At 35.2% G+C, this 21890-nt stretch overlaps 1 protein-coding gene across 1 annotated transcript in view; it reads right to left on the bottom strand.

Moving 5' to 3' along the window:
* CSMD1 (CUB and Sushi multiple domains 1) overlaps nucleotides 1–21890 on the bottom strand; it is a 1041152-nt gene that overhangs the window by 504218 nt on the left and 515044 nt on the right. The window contains 1 exon segment of the mRNA XM_079329059.1: nucleotides 773–967. Coding sequence (XP_079185185.1) covers nucleotides 773–967 — 195 coding nt within the window.

Here is a 21890-nt window from a genome sequence, read left to right on the forward strand (position 1 = left end):
AAATCATCTGCTTGACATTTAGGAGGCCCTGTCTAGAATGCTTTGTCCAATGTAGGGTCCTTCAGCACAAAAGAGACACTGACAGACTAGAACAAGCCCAGAGAATGCCCACTAAAATTTCAAGATGCTGAAGAACACATTGTGTAAGACAAGACGATGAAGGAAAAGGATTTTTCAGACTGGAAAAGTTGAGGGTATGTGAAAATTCAACAGTACTGTTTAGTTTAGGAAAAAGCCAGAATGGAAACAAAATCTTTTCATAGACCCACAACAGGAGAAGAGGAAGTAGATGTAAACTGTAAAATTCTAATTTAAATTGGATGCAAGAATGAGGGTAGCTGGGAACTATAACAAGTTTCCAGAGAGACTAGAATTTAATATCTCATAGGGATATTAAACTTTCGACTAGGCAAAACCCTGAGCAATCTGACACAACTTTGAAGGGTGGTTCAGTCCATTTGAGTCCTACTCCTGCTCAGAGCATATATAACTTCAAAGTTTACATCACTGAAGATTTTTTCCAGTCCAGATCCTGTCATGAAATTGATATAGCCATGCCCCATGTAAATAGAAAGGAGAAAACAAGCAGATATTACCTGTCTCTGAATGCAAACTCTGGAGTGTCACTGCTTGACTTGTTACAGCTTTAAATGGTGACAATATTTAGATAGTACCTTAACACACTTGAATTTAGGGACAAAAAGAACCTCAAAATAAATTTATCTAATCTACTTTTCATATTTAAAATATATTAAATATCTTCCTTGCTTACCTCTGCAAAAAGGAACTGGGAAATCCCACGATGCACCATTCCCAGGACTCACAATACATGTCAACATGGCATGGCCTTCTAGGATGTATCCAGAGATACAGCTATATCGGATTTTATCTCCGATGTTGAATCTGGTTCCATGAAGTACTCCTTTAGGTATTTCTCCTGGGTTGCCACATGTATGACTAGGTAATACTGCCAAAAGAAAGAATTAAATACATTACAGTTAAGATTTGCAGAATGAAATAATACTACTTGTCCAAAAATTACAATTTTTTTTTTCTTTTTTCCTTAGACATGATTCCTCGTACAAATATTTTGAGATTAGTTTATGGAACCTATTTCAGCAAAACTATTGAAAACTGAAATGACCTCATAATTTTCAAAGCTAATTTCAAACTCAGTTCTTGATTTAAGAGTCTTTCAAATGCAGTTCTTTACAGGCCTATTGTCAAGCAAAGTATCCTACATATCTTGCTGCTTTTCTTTGAATTGAGTGAAAGAACTTTTTGATTTAATTTTACCTTATGGGTAAAGGCAGCAGAAAGCACTTTATGTACAGTTTTCATTTAGGTAGTGAAATAGCAGTTTAAAAGAATCCAATAATTAAATGTTCTCTGAGTAAATTAAATCCTGAAGTATATAAAAAATCTTTTATTTTCTCCTTGGTTTTCACATTAGTTCAGGTTCATATTTATTAAAAGCAACAAAATATGAAGGAAACTTAGCAGTGACATTGGGTAAATATAAATTAAAACTTTTTTTATTAAAGAAACTAACTACCATTTGTAATTATTAGTTATTTGAAAGAGGTAGTCTGAACAAGTTATCATCTTAAAGATGATACTCCTACTACAAAAAAAAAAAAAATGTGTGTAGGGGAGAAGGAAAATTGAATTAGTTTTATTTATTAAAATCTTCTTTGAAAGTTTTTAATGGCACACCATTCATTTCATTGAACAAGTACAAACTAAAATTATTCTATTTCCTTACAGAAAAACAAATAAGTGCTAGGAGCTAAAATGTGTCATGAACAGAGGACAGAAGATAAACATGTGCATCAAAGACATGGTGGTCTAAAAGCTCACATATAATACAGGCATCATTTCAGAAGCCACATGTTAGATGAACATATTCTTTCACCCCACACTTGTTCTTCCTTACTCTACCCATCTGCAGAATAAACATAACCATGAACACCTCTAACCTGCATGTTGAGAGGATTAATTACTCAATACAAGCATATCTGCAGAATGTTCTGAAGCGTTATATCAATATATCAATATTTATTATGCTCCATTATACCACATAAATTCAATTAGTGAATGCACAGCCTTAATTCATTACTCAGTCACAGTAGCCTTTAAATTATAGTAATTACGCTTGATTTACAAAACCAAGTTATATTAAAAATTTTTGAAAAAGTAAGAAACAAAGACAAAAAAATAGAAGAGATAACACTTTCATTTGCAACAATTTTATTATAAAATATATCAAAATATTCTATAAATATTAGTAAAGAAACAAAAATCACCTGAGACTCTAATGAATGATGACTTAGACACGTTCTACTCGTTGCAGATCAAAAGATATAAGAATTCTTGAATTAAACAAACTAATTAAGGTAGTTTGTAAATAGCTAAGGCAGAAGCCAATATTATGATACTTGGCTTATTATGTACTGTTTCAGCAGATTTAACAGAATAGGGTATTTCCTTGGATGTGTTCACATATTGTAAAAGTCACTGCTTGATTCATACAAGAGAAAGATTACATTTAAAATAAGGATATGAGAATAATTGCAATAAAGATACCGATTTATATTTCAAAGAGCTGAAAAGTGCTTTCTCTTTCAAGTTACAGCATATATTGCTGTATTTTATTGCATGTTTTTAGCACTACAGAAAATTCTACCTCTCTATCTTCAAACTTCCCCTTTTTGCTGCCTTAGTCATGATAGTTAACACAGGCATTTGTTCAGTACAAGTCAAATAAATAATTTATTACCTCCTTTGGTACAGGACAATACTTGTCTTTGAGACAAATTTCTTTTTTTTTTCGTTATTTTCTAACCAAAACATTTTTACAAAGAACTGTAAATTGAAGTCGTTTCATGAAAAGATCTGATGGATGCAGGAAAAATTTATACAATCCAAAAGCCAGCTTTTATTTTTATGAAAGCGTATTCTATCAGAAAAAAATAGTTGCATGATTCAAAGCTGCTGTGAATTCTGATAAACTGCATTCCCAAGGAAACACATCCCAGAAAAATCTACATCTGCTATATAAATAACAACTGTCACAGGCTAACTGTTGAAACTGTATTGCAGAAAGTCAGTCTTGTATTTCAGTAAAATCTCCTATAATATGATATTTACCTGCATCTTCTTACTACTACCTCTGTCAAAAAACTCCAGAGAAAATGGTACCTGGCATCCTGAAATTGGCACACACTTTACCACAACCTCCTGCAACCCAGTGAATTATGAGTGATCTGAGAATGACAGCCATACTCAATAATACATGCAATAGTTCACAGGACTTCACCACTTTTCAAGATCAAGCATTCAACTACATTATTTATGTGTTTTTCTAAAACTTTGACTGAAGGATATTGAGATAGACACAGTTTCATCTCCACAGACTTTACTATTTCCAGTCTAGACACAAGATGAATTAGCCTTTGAAGGTTCCTAACAGTGAACAAAATAGTTTAACAGTTTAATCTTTGAATTATGAGGATTCTAGCTGACCGAAGTTATCATATGCATCCATCAAGCTATAAATTCATTGCCAAATTTTCAGTAAAAGACCCATATTTGTCTGCAGAGTTACTGAGATCTACTGTCAATAGGAATGCAGTCACAGGCTCTTGATTCGTTAAATAATTTGATGTTCACTGTGCATTGAGAACTATTATAAACTATACTACACTGAAGCACTTAAGGGTTTTTTATATAGAACTAACATTAGAGTGCTCTCACCATGTTTCACACCCCTTTTGTTTCCATCCAAGCCCTTTCCAATTTTGGAAAAAAAAAAAAGATAATTACAGTGTTTGAAGAAAAATTTGTGTACTCTTGGTATTCAGTCTTAGCAAAAATATGCACAGTGGGATAGTTAAGGATGTCTTTCTCCAATTTCCTTCTCAACTGGAGTGTCTATCTTCACTATTCAGACAGACTTAAAACTTGTATAGACTTCACTTCCTAGCACAGATCAGTCTGTAGAACTGCCTCTTAATTAAGATTTAGTAATTAAATTAAGCTAAAGACAGGCCCTTCTCATACATTACTGCTATTTTCCTGGACAAAAGATTTTTAACAAATGCCCATGATCAAAATCCATAATGGAAAAAAAAAATCTAAAATGCCAAAGGTTTAACTTCCTATTCAAAGTAACTAGGCATGCTATATTTTTTTTTTTTTCAGAAAAGCATTCAAAACATTGCAATCTATAAGTTAAAATGCAATGCTAATATTTATTACAAGACAGAAGCAAAAGGCTACAACATAGCAGGACTATAAAAACCAGCAAAAATATGTCAGCTTTATGATATATGAATTTTCAATGATAGATTATTAAATAAACTCATTTTTAAAATTTCACACTCTTAAATGGCATGTAGCAGTTTTTTTACGCAGCTTTCTCAAGATTCTTTCTAAAGTTAAACTCTGTCTGGAACACAGGTCACTTGAAAGAATATTGACAGCACCTTAAACATAGTAATCCTTTGCTTTCATGTAGGAGGAATTTCCTTTTTTAATATATTACACTTCATCTACATCTCACTGATTTATCGTAACAGAATTAAAATTAGACAGCCTAAAAAATTAGACAGCAGTGGTTGATAATGAAAAAAAAAAACAACCAAAATATAAGTGGAAGCTGTCATTGGACTGAATAAACTTTTGAAGGACTATTTCACTCAAGTTTTTTTTTACTATGGTCTCCACACTAGAAAGCAAGAGTCTTTAAATATGTAATAAGCAATGCCTAAAGTTTTTCAAATGTTCACTTCAAGCATTGCCACTGCTGCTGCAACATCATGGCATCAGGGTAATCATTTCGTAAGATCTTTTTTACTATTTTGGTTTGAGTTAAAAAAAAAAAAAAAAAAAAAAAAAACAAACCAACTTTCTGATAAATCCTGAAGGGTTTGAGGTCTCTGGCAGCCCAATTCCTATTAAATGTTACATGAATAAGACATCTGGATTTGAACCCAGTTCTAAAGCTATGAAAATTAACTTCCCAACCTTTGCTGAAGTTAATATCCAGAGGCTCAATTTGACAATAATATTCAGGAAAAATACCAGATTTCTTTTTTTTTCCTCAGTTGTCACAATCATCAACTAGATTGCAAAGATCGCCTAGAGGCCTTAGCAGCAAAAAGCTCAAACTGTTTATGTCAGTTAAAATTATGTCAGTTTCACCCTTCCATGAACCAGTTGCTGAGCTTATATAGGCCACACACAGTAGTTGAAACTGGACAGCAGCAATTCAAAAAGCAGTTTAATTCCAATTAGGAAAAAAATAAGAAGGGAAAACAAGAAAGAAAAGGAACTCACTAAATGTTTTTTCTTCATTTATTTCAATATCTTTGAATGACTTTACAAGGATATAATTACTTTTCCCGTTGTTACTGAAATAGCTGGAAAAGCTTTCCATGTTGCACTTAAGTTTAGCCAAATAAAAACCTACTGACTTTTTACTGCTCCATTGTCCCTCTACTACAGTCCCCTTAGTATTTTCTTTAACATTGCCTTAAATTGGTGGCCACTGGCAAAACCACAAAGGAAGAAGCATGAATTAGAAGGAAGTGAGATAGTCCTTTGATACCAATGACAGCTTTGGAATTACAACACTGGGAGGGACTTCAGAAGCTCTGTGGAAGAAATCAGGGTTTCAGAAAGTTTCAGGCAATATGTCAAGGTGTTCAGTAGGTATGAGGCACAGCTCATGATACCCTGTTCTTGTGGCTATTGTAAGAGTTGCATTTTGCCATTTTATGCATAAATAGAAGACATACATTCAACTGTATTTACAGTTACAGAAGAAGAAAACAATTTTTGAGGAAGTTAATTAATATACTCATAAAAAAAGAACACAAGCTCCCAAATACAAGATTTAAAAAGTTAAATTTTCTTGCAAGAAGGGCATTGAAATGAAGTCCCTACACTCAGCAAACTGAGTATCTTTTCCAGTTCAACATTAGACTGGAAGAGCTAACGTGGAGTCGCTAAGGGTAAACCATGCACAGAATTTTCACCTTTATTCACTCCAAAATGAAACGATGGAATTTTTCTCAACACCACAGTTACAAATAACCTTGATTAGGATCTACTGCTAGAAGAGTAGTACCAAATTGGTTGTCATTTGCACATGTGCACACACACAAACCCACACAGACAGAACTAAACTCTGAAAGCTTTAGTCTGCAAGTTACTTAACATCAAATTTACAATCTTCTTAAAAATTATTTCATGAAAAAATTAATGGATTTCACTAGATTTACTCTAGGAAAAGGAAGAGTTCACTCATAGAAACAAAAATATACAAAGTGCAAGTTCATGGAATATCTGATAATTAAGCCATATTTATACTACAAGGTGTCAAATGCAATATTCAAGGGTCTACGTGGCACAGATACATACCTATTGAGGCATTCAATATGGTCCTCTATTTATCTGCTGGCAAGCTTTTTGTTCAGACTGTCTTTGTTGGGCCTAGTTGCAATTTCTTAAAATAATCCAAATAAACAAAACAAAAAACCCACCCAAGTCTTATTGGCTGACAGAAATAATGCTGCTATGTTTATTTTTGCTATCTTATTTTGATACACTCCTAGGATCAGAAGAAATTTCTTTCCTGTTACATGCTAATTTGTGCACACATAAACCATTAAAATCCATTGAAATATTTGTTAGATAAAATGCTTAAATTGTACCACTTTTGAAAGATACAGCTTTCTTGTTTTACAAACATTCACCCAACTGAGCCTGTCCATCTCTAAGGATGTGCAAAATTGTATTGGATTGAAAGCTATGAAAATCATTTAGGAATATACAGCATCTTTAATACATCTTTTGCATTAAGATTGATATTTTAATTTTCTTTTGCAGGTAATAACCAAAGATAGATGGATTTTATTTTTAGTGTGTTCACTTTTATTATGTAATAAAGGTCTTGCTGTTGGTTATAAGATCATAAAAGTCAATATCATACAAACAATGCCAGGAAACTCAAATGCAAAGGCAATCTGAAGTTAGAGCTAAAACTTTCTATTTCCTCATACTTATTTTGCCTCACATGTACTACACACTTTCCTAGGTGAACTAAAATCAGCAAGCAATATTTTGTGTTTTCAGATCTCTCTTGAAAGAGGAGAACAAGTGGAGCATGACAGTCCAGGCCAAGGCTATAAGTATTTGCGGCTGTGCAAAATTTATAAACAGAAACTTTGCCAGCAATCAAAAACCAAAAGTAATTAGTAAATTTTTTTAAAATATCAAAATAATGCCCTTCCATTGCCTCTCAAATGTTTAGTGCATTCTATGGTCAATCTTCCAGTTTTTTGTCAGATTGCCAGTGCAATCATCAGAAGCAGGCACAGTATTGGCATTCTCAGAAAGGCCTTCTAGCCAAGAGGGAACTCCTGTCTTCTCAGCTATCCTTCCACAAGAATGGATTTCCAAACTGTCAACAACAAAAATGTAATTGGAAGACCACCTCTAGTTCATCACCTCATGTATGGTAACGAATCCAATAAAATATCATTTTTAACCTGACCACTTTTGAGGATCCCATTTGACAAAAGACCCACTGATTCACAGAAAAATAGTCCATCCTATCCTTGAAAGCCCTGGGGACATAAGGGTAAAAACAGCAATATTTGTGTGTTGAAAGAGGTACTTATCAAGCAAAGGGATAAGTACAAGAAAATATTATGACCTTATGTGAAGACCCACACACAGATCTGATCATCATGTTCAAATTAGAGTGTTTGAATTAGAAGCAAAAGCAGAGCAGGACTCCTTAAGTGATCCAGAGCTGGAGAACTTTTAAGAGGATACTGGAAGGTTTTTACAGCTACAATCTGAGAACTTAAGATTAAAATGCAGTCACTACGAAGACACTGGAAGGCAAACACTAGGTCATAAGAAATATACAACCAGCTGAAAGCAAGGCTAGGAAAAAAAGGAGAACAAATCACAATTACAAGCAGGTTGAAAATGAGATACATTCTTAGTGGAAAAAATAAACTATTGGGTAGTTTCTATGCAGTCATATGGATAGATGAGAATGGGGGTAGTGTAACTAGTTTGAAGTCGACCTAAATTTATAAAATAATTTTAAATAACAGTTATTTCCTGCATATTAAGTAGATTTATCAATAAATAAAGAAGCTACCTCATTTAGCTGGCATAACTGGAGACAAAAGGTCAAAAGGCTCACTTGCAGATGTCCTATCCTGTCAGCCTGCCAAGACAGAGGTGTTTGGGTCTGACAATGGAGATAGTTAAAATTGAATTTGATAGAGAATAAGGAAGCTATTTGACTTCTCACTTTATATAGAAAGGCACACTTATTTAAACATGGAAGACAGGAACATATCAAGACTATTTTAGTATACTAACATGAAAGAAAATATATTGCACAATTAAATTTTTTTTTATATTCTTGTCACTATTAAAAATGTAGTGGACTTTAAAAAGATTCACATGTACCTTATGCAAGCATACAGAAATTTTACACATCTAGCAGTCTGAAGACTATTTTCTCCTATATTTTTTTTCCTGGCATCTCCTGACACATGAATCTGTTTGACCCAGGCTGAGAAGTATGGTACAAAGACAAAAGAAAAAAGTCAATCTTATTGAGGGTGAGAAAATAAGATACATACTACAACTGTACAGACGACTTGTGAATAAAAACTGTTGGAAAGACTTCACATGCAGATACTCTGTCTATTGCTTCCACTCTCTGAAATTATTGTTGCTACTAAATAAAACCAGATTTTGAGTTAAGACCTGCCACATAAGGAAATTACAGTAATTTTAAAATAGTAAGACATGAGCTTACTCTTCTTTAAGTTTTAAAGTTGCAAAAATATTGAATACAAATCTTGTGGATAAACTCCGCATAATGCTTGTTAAATATAATCAATATTCTTTATGTTGCAGCAAAATACATTCAAGAATTAAAAAAAAATCTTTAAATCTGAACAGATAAAGCTTAATGCAAGGACTGAGAGACAAAGAAAGGAGAAATGGCAGATTAAATTTGGAAAATATCTGCTTCAGTAATAGATACACTGCTGATGATTTAATAGAGGCTTATCTTCAGCTAACACCAGCTTGCCATCATATCTGCAGACCCTTATTACTAATTGCAGTAAGGTAATAGTATTTCAAAACCTATTTTTTTTCTCTCTAATTTTGTCCTTTCTTTCACCTTGATTTGCTGTTTATTCAAATTACAAAAAAAAGCCCCAGATTACAAAAGCTCTCTGCTCTGTTGCAGGCACTGCCTCACTTCTGCCACTGTGGTGGCTTTTAGCTAAACTGGACTGTGGACTCTTGCAAGCTTTCCAGAATTATTCTCTTGTGCTTAGTACTTTCATAAGTGTCACTCTATTGCCCCCAGAGACTTGAAATGTTGTCTTGCTAACAGACAATCACAAGGCAAATTTTTAATAGGAATTCAATATGACATACTAGCCTCTTGTCTGTGCCCATAATTGAAGATGAAAGGAACTGGGACCTATAGTTAAGTCCTGCAGATTTCTAGCCACTAACTTTTTCTTCACATTCCTTATTGATACAGTGTCAGGAAAAAAAGGTTCTGTACTCTCCTTGTCCCTGGTCAGTGCTAAGATTTGCAGTTCTCAAGCACCTTTAGTCCAAGTCCTTAGAGTTTCTTTAAGGAATGTTGACTGTTTTTTTTCCTCTCCTAGTTCAATACTTTGTTCTGTTGCCATTGTTAGAAATTCTTGTGATAACAGGAATTCATCAGTGCCTTTTTCAACTTTGTCCCCCATTTGTTCTTAGATATGGCTTCTGGAAGCTATGGGAGCTAGAAAGACTTTTGTCTAGTTAGCATTTGCAGGCTCTTAGTTCAACAAGGGTGACATGTAACATGTTCACCACTCTGGTTGTGGAAAAAAAGCAATATAAGGGCAGAAGAATTTGCCATCTCAAAGGCTTCAGCTATAGAAGAATTATAAGTGGCTTGCTAGCTCAAGTAACATAGTCAAGTCCTCAAGTAACATATATTTCAATGTACAGTACTTTGTGGACCTAAATGGAGCAGTGAGCATTTTTGCTCCACGCCTATAGCCTGTGAAAAGTTAACATATTTTTGATGAAAATACTAATTTTAATGTGAGCTTAGAAAGGTTCATAAGCTTTCATGATTTAGATTATTTCAGAGAGGGGAAAAAAAGATTCCCAAATTAATTGATGTTGTCTGTCTCCCAACATGCAACACAGATTTTCTATTTAACCAGCCAAGGTGAGGCAGTGAGTGCTGCAAATTCTGTCAACAAACCTCTGTTCTAACAAAGCAACATGATTTTCTGTTGCTTATTTTCAGTGCTTTGCACTGTTCTCTTTTTTCTTACAGTGACTTATACAAACAATCTATAAATAAGTGAAAAGAACTGATCTAGATTTGAAAAGAAAATAAAAAATTCCCTCCAACACACAAACAATTGCATGTTTGGCAGGATGACTAAGCTGCAGTGGATAATACCACTGAGATGCTTGTTAGCTCAGTGTGGGAATAAGAATGAAGACCATCAAGAAGAAAACAAGTTCAGAGAGCAAAATGAACTACATTATGAAGCCACAATCCAAAGTTTCTTAATGACAACTGCTTTCTGTAAAGTAGATTTCTTGCATGGTAGGTAGAACAAATATCTAGTAAAAAGGTCATGCACAAATGGGAGGAGAAGAAGAAACAAGAACAGAAAGAAGGTCAAAACCCTGCACATGCAATTGTACACTATGTTGTTCTTGAAACACTAATTAATTAGGGGGAAAAAAAGTATTTTTGGGAGTGAATAAACAAAGCTTCAATTGATTTCATTTTTCTTTCCTAAATTTTTTCCTCAGTAAAATGACTTTTCAGAATCTTCAGAACTCCTGAAATCTGTCTTGTAAGTACATATTTTAGCCTGTATTTATTAGGTGAAAATATCTGCTATTTCTAGAAACGATCTGTGGCCCATCATGCAAATCCATCCTAAAGTTGGTTTTTTTTTTTTTTTTTTTTTTGGGGGGGGGGGGTTTTTTTTTTTTCTCTAGTCAGTTTTGACATGAGAAATTTTAAAAGCTCCTTGAAAAGCCTCAAGTTTGACCCATGCCAGGCCGATGTGCCTGTATCCATTAGGTGTGAGCACCCTGCTATAAATCTTTCTGCACTGATGGGACAAGGAAGCAAAAATCTAGAGAAAATAAGTTACTTAAATCCACTGCAAAACTAAAGTACTGTAGTGTTAAAAGTACTTTATTTTGTTTGCATTCTATATTACATAATCAGAAAAAGGAAATAAAAATATTAAACCACAAATGTCACAAATTCAGTCTTCTTATGATGACCTATGGTTGTTTCCAGGAGAAGATTTAGTTTGCTAAGAGTGAAACCTATAACGCTGTTTCACTAAGTAATAGCTTTACAAGGAACTGAAGAGTGGCAGTGAGTGGCAGATTTCTCTAGACATTTCCTCTGAAACATCTGCTGTAAAATTCCCTTGAAATTTCTCAAGCACTTGGCTCCTAAGGCTTGAATTTGATTTGCGTTAGAGCACAGTAATTGTTAATGAGCAAAGATTTCCTAACCTGTAGTTACAGATCACTTTTTTTTTTTCCTATCTTAAACTCATTTTGCACAACTGGCCATTTGGAGTCCACACAAATAATGTTCTGCACCCAGCTCAAGTCTATACTGGTCCAATTTGTAGTTTATTTGTTCAATAATGGTCTAATCAAAACTTACTCTGTAGAGGACTAGCTCTCAGGACCATCTGGATCTGGAGATGACAAAGATTCTCATCTACCTCTTCTTATGAGATTCTGGCTGAAACTGGCACTTACAGACAGACACAATTAAAAAATTACTGTGCATTCTCCAACTCTACCATTCATTTGGGACTCCAACACCATCAAAGTGGAAAAAATCCCCAAAATGAAACAGAAGAAACTCAGTAATTCTTTGCAGCATTTTTATGTACTATGACATTCTGTCCACTTTGGTTGTCATTGTATATTTTAACCATAAGCGCAAAACAACACATAGAATATCAGAAGATATTTTCATACACCTCAGTTTTGTCACAATCTTGGCAGAAAAATTCGTTTTGTGGCTATTTAAACAATGAAGCCATCTGTGAGGCTGATGCCATATCAAAGAAAGTTTACTGCAATACTTTTTCAATATGCAGCTAAGGAAGATTGTCTGCTATTATTTGTCTAAAACATTTACTGGAAGCAAGGAAAGAGTTTAATATTGAAATTGTCCTAGAACTCATTAATTTCATGTTTGTTACTGTATTACAAGTATGCAAGGGGGTAAGGCTGCTCTCTAATTCTTAAAAAAAAAGGAAAAGTTTCTTCTACTAAAAACCTCACTGAAGATCATGTTGCTCTTCCAGAGATTTCACATACAAATGATTCATTTGTATGTGATTAGGCTAAGGAGACATGATGACTACACTGTACACTAAAACTGAACAGAACTGAGGCCAGCTGGCACATTATTATTAAACTTTCTGAGCCTGCAAAACAGGATGGCTGTGTCCAGATTGTTTGTTCAGAACAGTCACCAGGCTGTACTAACTTCTGAATCATTCCCAAGAGTTGTTCAGGAAAGTGCTCCTTGGCCCAAACAAAGCTCAGGCTGTGATCCATCCAACAATAACATAGATGGCTGTCCCTGCCTCTGGCCACATCTTGAAAGGGGCTATGTTCTGCTGTAGACAAGGACACTGAGCCTGTATCAACTGCTCACTCATCCCAGACAAGAGAATCAGCAGCTACTGTAGATGGAAGCAAACTTTTGGATGGTTGTGGTCACTCTTGTATCCCTTTGCTATCTGTTAGGGAGCACTTTGTTCCTGTTTAGTTAATTAATAATTCTATTATTCATCCCACAGTGAACAGAAAGAAGCACTAAGACCATCTTTACAATGATTATTCAGTGAAGAAATCATAAAATTATCTCTGCTGCCATCTCTGATGGAATGGGACAACCTTCTCACACATAACCAAGGAGCTTTTGGGGTTAGTTTGCAACATATACCTACCCCCACCTGCTTAAATATCCAAACAAGAGAAAAAATTAAAACACAGCTAAAACTATATTCCCACAGGATATGAAAGAAGGAAGCAAGGATAAAATCTGCATTGTACTGATAACAAGGATCATATCTGTGTAAATGCAAAAGACTTAAATAGATCAAATAGGCTATTTTTTTCTTTTTTTTCCCCCTAAGGCTTTCATACCATTCTGTTGCCTGGAGATATTAACATGTTGAATATCTACCTAGGGCATTTTACAGATTTCTGTAGTTTGAAAGGTACCAGTTCTTACTGCACTGCCCCTCTAAGGTGTAGCCTGGCACATCAATTTGTTTCACATAAACCCTGGGAGAGAAAGTGATTTTATGTATCTCTCTACTTATACTAACCTACTAATTTTTCTCCCAAAAAGGAGCTATGTAATCTGCCAGCTGTTAAATGATAGAGAAGTGAAAGCTTTATATTCATTCAGTAATCACAGCAGCTCTTTTTTGCTAAACCAGTTTTCAATTTACAAAGAGCTTGTCAAGGTGATAGGTAACACCTCAAGAGATGCACACACTGTGCCTTCATCATTCACCTACATTTTTAATGTGGTTCCAAGGCTGGCTGTGGAATAACTCCCAACAATACAAGAAGTCTTTATGAAACCAACAAAATACTTCAGATTACTAAGTCCCCCTTCAGTATCTCCAATATGTGAGATTTTTATTAAAAATACTCAGTGTTTCTCTCAGTTGGAAAATCAGGTTTAGAGTTTGTTGGAACTTATTTTAGATGCTGGATGCTGAATGCTGGAGCAAATACAGGTACACTAATAATGCTGTAAGAATTAGTCACATTGAACTACTCCTCAAAATACTTTCACTAAGAGCTAAAAGAAAAAACAATAATTTACTAAATGCATTTCAGAAACCCTATTCTTATGGAACATAATCAGTGTGGTAGGAGTTTAAAAAAATTGTGTTTGACTAGAGTAGGTAACAGCACAGATGTTTTTCTTGATCTTATGTGACATACCAAAATCTGAACAAAAGTTCCAGAATTTCAATTTCAGATGTGCCATTACCAACAAAATTAAGCAGCATGGAAGTGCATCTTATTTGAAAATAAAGCATTTTGAATTTCAATGTCTCACAATTACTAAATCTTTTTTCTCAAAACAATGAGCAAGACTTAGAAATCTTATGGATTTGTGCTTTATTTGAAGCATGTAAGTACTAATGCAGTGTCATACTTGTACTCATGTTTATCTTCAATTATAAGTGTTTAGTCAAAGAATTCAGTCAGAAATACAGACTAGATATCTAAATCTAGCAAATGCAAATTTTTAAAAAATAAAATTGTTGAAATATTGATTGCTAGGAATCAAGGGGACATGATTCTTCTTTCAGTATTTTGGTTTATCAAAACACTACTATCAGTGACGGTCTTTGTGAAAAAAGGTCTCCTTATGAAAGTTACAGACTCCTTTTGGGCAAAGTCCTTCTGGCATTCTCATATGTAAATGAAATACAAATGCTGGTCATAAATGTAGCCCTAAAGTCAATGTACCTCAGGGTAGAGTTATGCAATGTATTTTCTTCCAACTGATCCCACACATCCCCAGAAAAAGGTGATTTAATACCACTGAGATTTAAAGTCCCTGTTGTAATGGAGTTTGGGCAGTTCTAAGAGAGTATTAAATAATACTCTCAGAGCATCTAACTTCAGTCATGGCCACAGGTCTGTGCCCTTCCCACCAGCACACTGCCCAGACAGTGCCAGGTTTCAGGTGTCAAGCCAGTCACCCCAAGAGCATCCTCACCAGGTCTGACTGCTGGGGCTCAGGGCTTTCCCAGAGAGCTCCCACCAGGATTGCAGATGTTACAGCCTTGATGTGGGTCTGTGCCCATCCCCAGAGCTCTGTCCACACCAGTGGTGGCCCTGTCCTGGGACACAGCCCTCAGCACTGTCCTGCTCTCCCAGGCTCTTGATGGTGAGGCCCTGATTCAGCCAGTCGTGCAGCACAGATTGTCTTTGCTGCTCTTGATTTCATTTCTAGAACTGGATAACACTTTTTCTATTTCAAGACAAGGTAGGTTGCTTCTTACAGTCAGGACAGTGGTTTTCATGTAATAATACCATAATAATGTCAGCAATTCAATCTATGGCTTTCACACCTGAAAAAGTCAGAAGATATAACTTATGAGACAAATCCAAAGAAAAGCTTTGTTTTACAGAGCTTAAAGTATTGCTATATGAAACTCACACACACCTGGACTACAGGTCTGCATGTGGAAAACCCCAAAGAATCTAAAAAAATCCACATTTTCTGGGACTGTTTATGGCTTCCAGAATTTCCCATGTACTCTATCAGATCACAGCAAAGTATTTAGCATTTTTCAACATACCAAAGCAAGAAAAGTGCATTTTAGAATAAAGGAGGCAAGGCACATATAAACAGCAGGCATAATGCTTGCTCAGCAAGATTCTGACCTGCAAAAGGGCTTCATATCCAAAAGTTATGAATCTTCTCAATTCTGACATAGTTTGATTACTTGGTTAAACAGCTGCACAGAAGTTTTGCTTAGCTTATTTCCATCGACTATTACAACTACAACAATGCTTCCACCATAGCATTTCTGATGGACAATGTGAAAAAGTGAATTTACTTCTGCATAAGCACACACACTTCTTTTGTGAGCATGACATTCATAATTAAATCAATATGAAAAAAAAATACTGAGAAAATAAAAACTATTCGTAACACAATGATGATAATTAAAAAAAAAAAAAAAGCCTCCAAAAACTATAAAAGGAAATATGTAGGAAGATGTTACTAGACCATTTCAGAAAAACACACATACCTTGCATCAATCAGAAACCACATTTCAATGAGAAAGGCATGAAGTGTGGGGGAGTGATTGTTTATCAAACTAGAGAAACAGTGGAAAAACTGCATTATTGTTAAATAAAATTATTAGCATGTAAGCAATACTTTAATCCAATATTTTCTTGACATCAAGAATAATTGGCTAGTTTTTTCCTCTAATTCCACCATGGTTTTGATATTTCTTTGAATATTTGTCTATCAGTTTGACTAACAGTTGTAGAGGATGTAACCAAACAGATGATTTAACTTATCTGCTGCAGCAAAATGAATTGACTTGTATTATTTCAGAGGATAAGACTAATTCTTAAAAAAATAATATCTCAGCTGTCAAACAGGATTGTTCCTTTAAGTACAATATTGAATTAACCGTAAAGAACGTAAGAGTCACCTAAGAAGCTGTAAGGGAGAGCTCAGTAAAACTTGGATGCCTTTTACAGGTAAATCAGGACCTTTTTTTCTTTCAAATCCAAATCACCAATGCCCAGATTTATTTATTGCAGTCCTATCATAAGCTGGGCATATATGCACACTACAGAGAAAAAAAATTGTTTTTTGCACATTCTACTTTTGTGGGAAGTCCCTGAGCTGACTTCTTGAAACAGAAACTTGGTGGATGCTGTTTACTCTTTATAAAATGTAGAACAGTTATCTTACCTCTTCCAGTGTTTTATGTGGTATTAAATATACAGAGGATACTCAGGATTTCTTCTAGCACTACATAAAGGAAACCTTACAGTTTTAACATATACCGTAAAGTTTAAAATGCATTTGATGGCCTAAGTGTTCACAGGAGGAAAGCTCATTTACCCATCAGTTTTACAGCTCCAAGCAGGGCAGTGCTGTGTAAAAGACACTTTGTCATTCCTTGCCCTTCATACATGGCTGATTCCCCTGCTGCTGGGGGACTAAGACATATGAGCTTTCACAGTGTACAAGGCCAGAGACAATATTACATGGATGGAAAACGTGGACAATATCCTGTCCTACAGAGTGCTATTTACAGGTTGTAATTGCAGAATGTTATTGTGATACCTTATTTCTTCCAAGACCTCATATTATATTAAGTATACACTTAATATAATATAAGTATACCACTTATATTAAGTATACAAGAAATCATATAGACAAAAAAATAGAAGTGAAGCAAAAAATTCAAAAGACTCATTATAGTCCCCATAAAGATAACTATTTAACTTTAGCACACATATGTAGGTTTTTTTGTAAGTCTATTTTAAAGATTTGTGCTGAAATTTAATAACTCTGAAACATTTTTATTATTCACTGCATTTCATTAGAATTAGAGTAGAATAATGGTCTAAGGCACAAGAGTTCTCACCCACAGCCACATGTTCATAAAGCCTGAGAGCTGGGAGTTACAACTTTCATAGTATTAGCTTCCCCCCTCCCCTCCTTTTTTCTGCTTATTTGTTTGGTTTAGAAATTCTACTCCCCAATTTATTGCCCTTCTCCTCCCCATCCCTGACAGAGAAGAGGAGAATTGGAGGCACATATGGTAAAGATGACAGGCTGAGATGAGAACAATGTACTGGAAACAGCAATGAGATAAGAAAACCAACAGTAATTGCAACAATATCAATAACAAAACTGTTCAAAAAAAGGGTGATTCACACACAAAATGTTCATTGAGCCCGACTTGACCAGACTCCAACCAGTGGCACCCCATCCCAACCACTCCCTTGTCTGCCATCCTTAGTCCACCAGAAGGAGCAACCTTTGCTGAAGTGAGAGTGTCCCTTTCTCCCACCTCTGGCAATGACACAGGATGGTTCTGAATAAAATTAGGTCCTTAGCTATGCCCAGGCAGCTCCAGGCTCTGTCCTCTCACAACTCCTGTGAAAACTTAGCCCTGTCCTTGGCTGAAATCAGGACAATGGTCCAGGCAAAACACCATGGAGTGAGTAAACCTCCTGCTTACAGTGCTAGGGACACAGAAGGAGAAATGAGTGTCAGCTAGTCATTCAATCTCACTCAACTCCCACTTTCATGCCTCCAAGCAGTGCTACACTGCTTATAAGGCACATAAGATTTTCCCTGCCTTTTCTTTACCTTTGTCCTTTTCTTGGCTACTAATTGTCTAAATTCCTCAGCACAGAGAAGACGACTTCTTAATTCTGTTCACTGCACTGTGCTAAGAAAGTGTTGTGATGTGCCCTGTATGGAAAGTGGATTGAAAATATTAATAGCATGTTTAAATGATCAACCAGAGAAAAGAAACTCAAGACCAGTAAAGGATATCACAAAAGCAAAAGATGAGCTGACATATCTGCAATCTGTTTGAGCCCAACATGAAAGAAAGGGGGCTCAGTGCAAGATTATATGTGTCATGGCCACCATTTAGACAGTGTAATAAACCTGAAAACTAAGTCATAGCATTCCAGTGAGTTGTAGCCAACTGTGAACATTATACATTATTTAAATGTAGTCTTGTGTCTATAAACTACCATCATCTGTCCATATAATTACTTATGCATATACACAACCAGTGATGAAATTTTCAAATGAGCTTAGAAGAAATTCTAATGCTCCTCTGTGATATTTGTAAACTGGGAGCCCAGACTCACAAGGGGAGGAATGGAAGTGACACACTAAATAAGACACAGGGAACACCACAAAACAAGCAAAAAACCCCAAATCCCCAATTTTTCTCAGCTCTCATATTTCATTCTGAAAACTTTTATCTCTTTTGAAAAGTTTTAGATCATGTCAGGAGTTTTTAATCAGGAAAATATAGGTTCAATTTACATACCACTTACAGGATTTTTAGATTCTTCAAAAATTTTAAAAAGTAGCATTACAACAGGAAATTAGGAGATTTGAAGACATTGTAGATGAAATATCTTATGTGACATGTACATCTCCTGTAATGAAATGTTATGCAGTTACTGTATTGGAACCCAATGACTTGTATAGCAAAACATAACTTGCAGAAATGGAGAGACATTTTTAAGAGGCATAAATCACTTCATTTTACTCCTGTACATTTAGACAAAATGTGTATCTTATTTTGTACTTGCAATTTTAGTTACATTCCACATCTACTCTTTCTTGCTGAAGTTCTGCTAGTGTAATAATTTTTCTGGTTTTCTCTGCTGTAAATGTACTTCTGGTCAAATCTTTCCATCCGCTGCATCTGCAGTGGATGGGAAAGGATTGATAAATTATTTTCCCTAAGCTCAATTCAGCAATAAAATACCATTTCTCCCTTTCAATTTTTGGTGTAATTTTATTTCCTTCTTCCCATTCCCAGGTGTCAATTTTCTCAAAAATGAAAAGGGAAAAAAAAAAGAAAAAGTGAGAGAGCAAGAAGAGCAAGAGGAAGCTTTTCAGCAGTTTGTCCTCCATAGGGGATTCACATTCTGTGCATCAGATATGCTCATTTATTTAAAGATAGGTTTTAGCTCAGAAAGATGGAAGCATCAAAAGTAAAGGAAGATTAGAAGAAAATTCAGGTAATTCTCATACTTCCAAATTCATATTCAAGTAAATAGACATCTCTTTTCATTCCAGGTTTTTTTCCAAGGATCTGGGGTTTGGTATACACTTGAAAGTTAAACACCTGTAACTGCCATTCTGAACAATGACCCCTGCAGTTCATGGGGAATACAGACTACAGCTGCTGAGTTTCTAGTCCAAAATCTTTCAGTGCTTTAAAAAGGAGCTGGTTTTCCTGGAATGCAGAAAGAAGTGCAACACAGCTTGCAGGGTATTACTGCTAATAAAGGATTTAAAATAGCCACCTATGGATGCAAAATGCAATTCTCATGGAATTGCTAGTCCCAATAAGTGGAAATTAAGTTGAAGCTCATTGTTGTTCTCAAGGAAAGACGCCGAAGGTGTTTAAAGTCAAAGCACCACTCTCAATCTTAAACACAACAGAATACACAAAGGATTCACATTGGAAAATAATTAAATTTCTTATTTTCCATGTTTCTGTGGATTTGGAAAGGAGGTCATTGATCCACCTCATGGTGGACATTTCTTTAGGCTGCTGCTGGATACAACTTCTTGGTGTCTTGATTATTTAGAGACCATTTTAGTGCCATTACTACTATGATTATTTTTTTCTTTAAATCTAAACATTCTTAAGAATCGTTTCTTAGAATTCATGCATTTAAGTCAAAGCTATAGAAAGGAAAAACATATACAGAAATTCAAGTCAAATTGATAGAAGAAAATGCATGCTCCTATGCTGGAAAGAGTAATTGAATTAAATTGAATATCAGAGTAAGCTTGCATTGTATATTTCTTTATTGAAAGTACTATATATTATAAATAAATGCACTATTTAAATTATTTTATATGTTATAATATAATTTCTGTCATCTATAAGAAAGTTTTTTTCCTTTACTAAGTGATATCAAATTCAGATAGGATGAAAGGAAATGCCTACAAAAAATAAAAAATAAACGAGATATGGTTGGGAGCAGGAAATAAGTCCCAATGAGAACTCCCTCCCCTACATGTATCATTTTGTGTCAAAGGCTGCTTACTTCCTCCAAGTATTTATATTATAATTTCTTAAATATTTTGATGTTGCTGTATAATATCCCAAAGACAAATATCCCTTTGCCTTCAATGGGGAGGAAGATTTAATTTGGGGTATTTTACTCTACAACATCATTACTTGACACCTCTACCATCTACAGAGAAGTTCTCCTTGCATACAAACACAAAATTCAATTAAGCTATGAAAAACAAAGTTTCATTGTAGTCCTTGCAATCTAAAAGAGATGATTAAAGAACTTCCAAAGCATGCAGAGGTATAAATTAGCAAAATAAAAGGATGTTAACAAGGCCAACATTATACAGATAGAGCACAGCCACATTATCTAGCCAGGATTTGATCTAACTGTTCTATAATCAGAGTTAAAAAGCTATACGCATTTCCAATTTTAAAAGCTAATGTACTGTAAGACTTAAAATAAGAACCTATTGTAGAAAAAACTAAGTCCCTAAGGAACATCCCCACAGACATGCATTCACTTCAAAGCAATACTTTCAGTAATTTCAAAATTAAATACATTATTAGAAAAAAAAATTTGCAGCATTTTTTACTGAGAACATGGTACCAGTGCACGAATGTAACTTTAGGTGGTATTCTTGAGGTTTTGACTTGTACAGAGCTGCTTTTTTTCCATAGTAACTGGTATAGTTTGGATTTGTGCTGAAAACAGTGCTGATATCTCAGAGACCTTTTAGCTATTGCTGAGCAGTCAAGGCTTTTCTGCTCCTCACACTACTGCAAGCAGGCTGTGGGTGCACAAGAAGCTGGGAGGGGACACAGCCAGGACAGCTGGTTCAGGCTGACCCCAAGGATATTCCACACCACACAACATCATGTTCATCCTGTAAAGAGGGGAGGAAGAAAGAGGCAAGGGATGTTCAGAGTGATGGCTTTTGTCTTCCCAAGTCAGCATTGCACATATGAGCCCTGCTTTCCTGGAGATGGCCTGGACATGGGAAGTGGTGAATGAATTCCTTATTTTGCTTTTCTTGTGTATGCACCTTTGCTTTTCTTCTCAGACTGCCATTATCTCAACCCATGAATTTTCACATTACTACTCTCTCCCCATCCCACTGGGGTGAGCAAACAAGCGAGTGGCTGCGTGGGCTCAGTTGCTTTCTGGGGCTAAACCATAGCAAGGTGTTGTGTAGGAGGTTAGCTCTGACTCATTCTGTCAGCTACAAAAATGGAGATGGACCAAGCAGAGATACTTTTTGTGTGTGTGTGTCAATAAATTTCCCCATGACACGAGATAAAGCAGATTTCTTCTTGTGGCATTTCTGTTCAGCACATGGTATTACCCTGCTTTTGATTTCTCAGAGAATCACCTTAAACATCCCTAAGCAGATTACAGCAAACCCAGGAACAAAGAGACAAATACTAAAAGATCTCTCTCACTAAGGAAAAATTAACAAAACT

Source organism: Erithacus rubecula (genome assembly GCF_903797595.1).
Source record: "Erithacus rubecula genome assembly, chromosome: 2".
NCBI lineage: Eukaryota > Metazoa > Chordata > Aves > Passeriformes > Muscicapidae > Erithacus > Erithacus rubecula.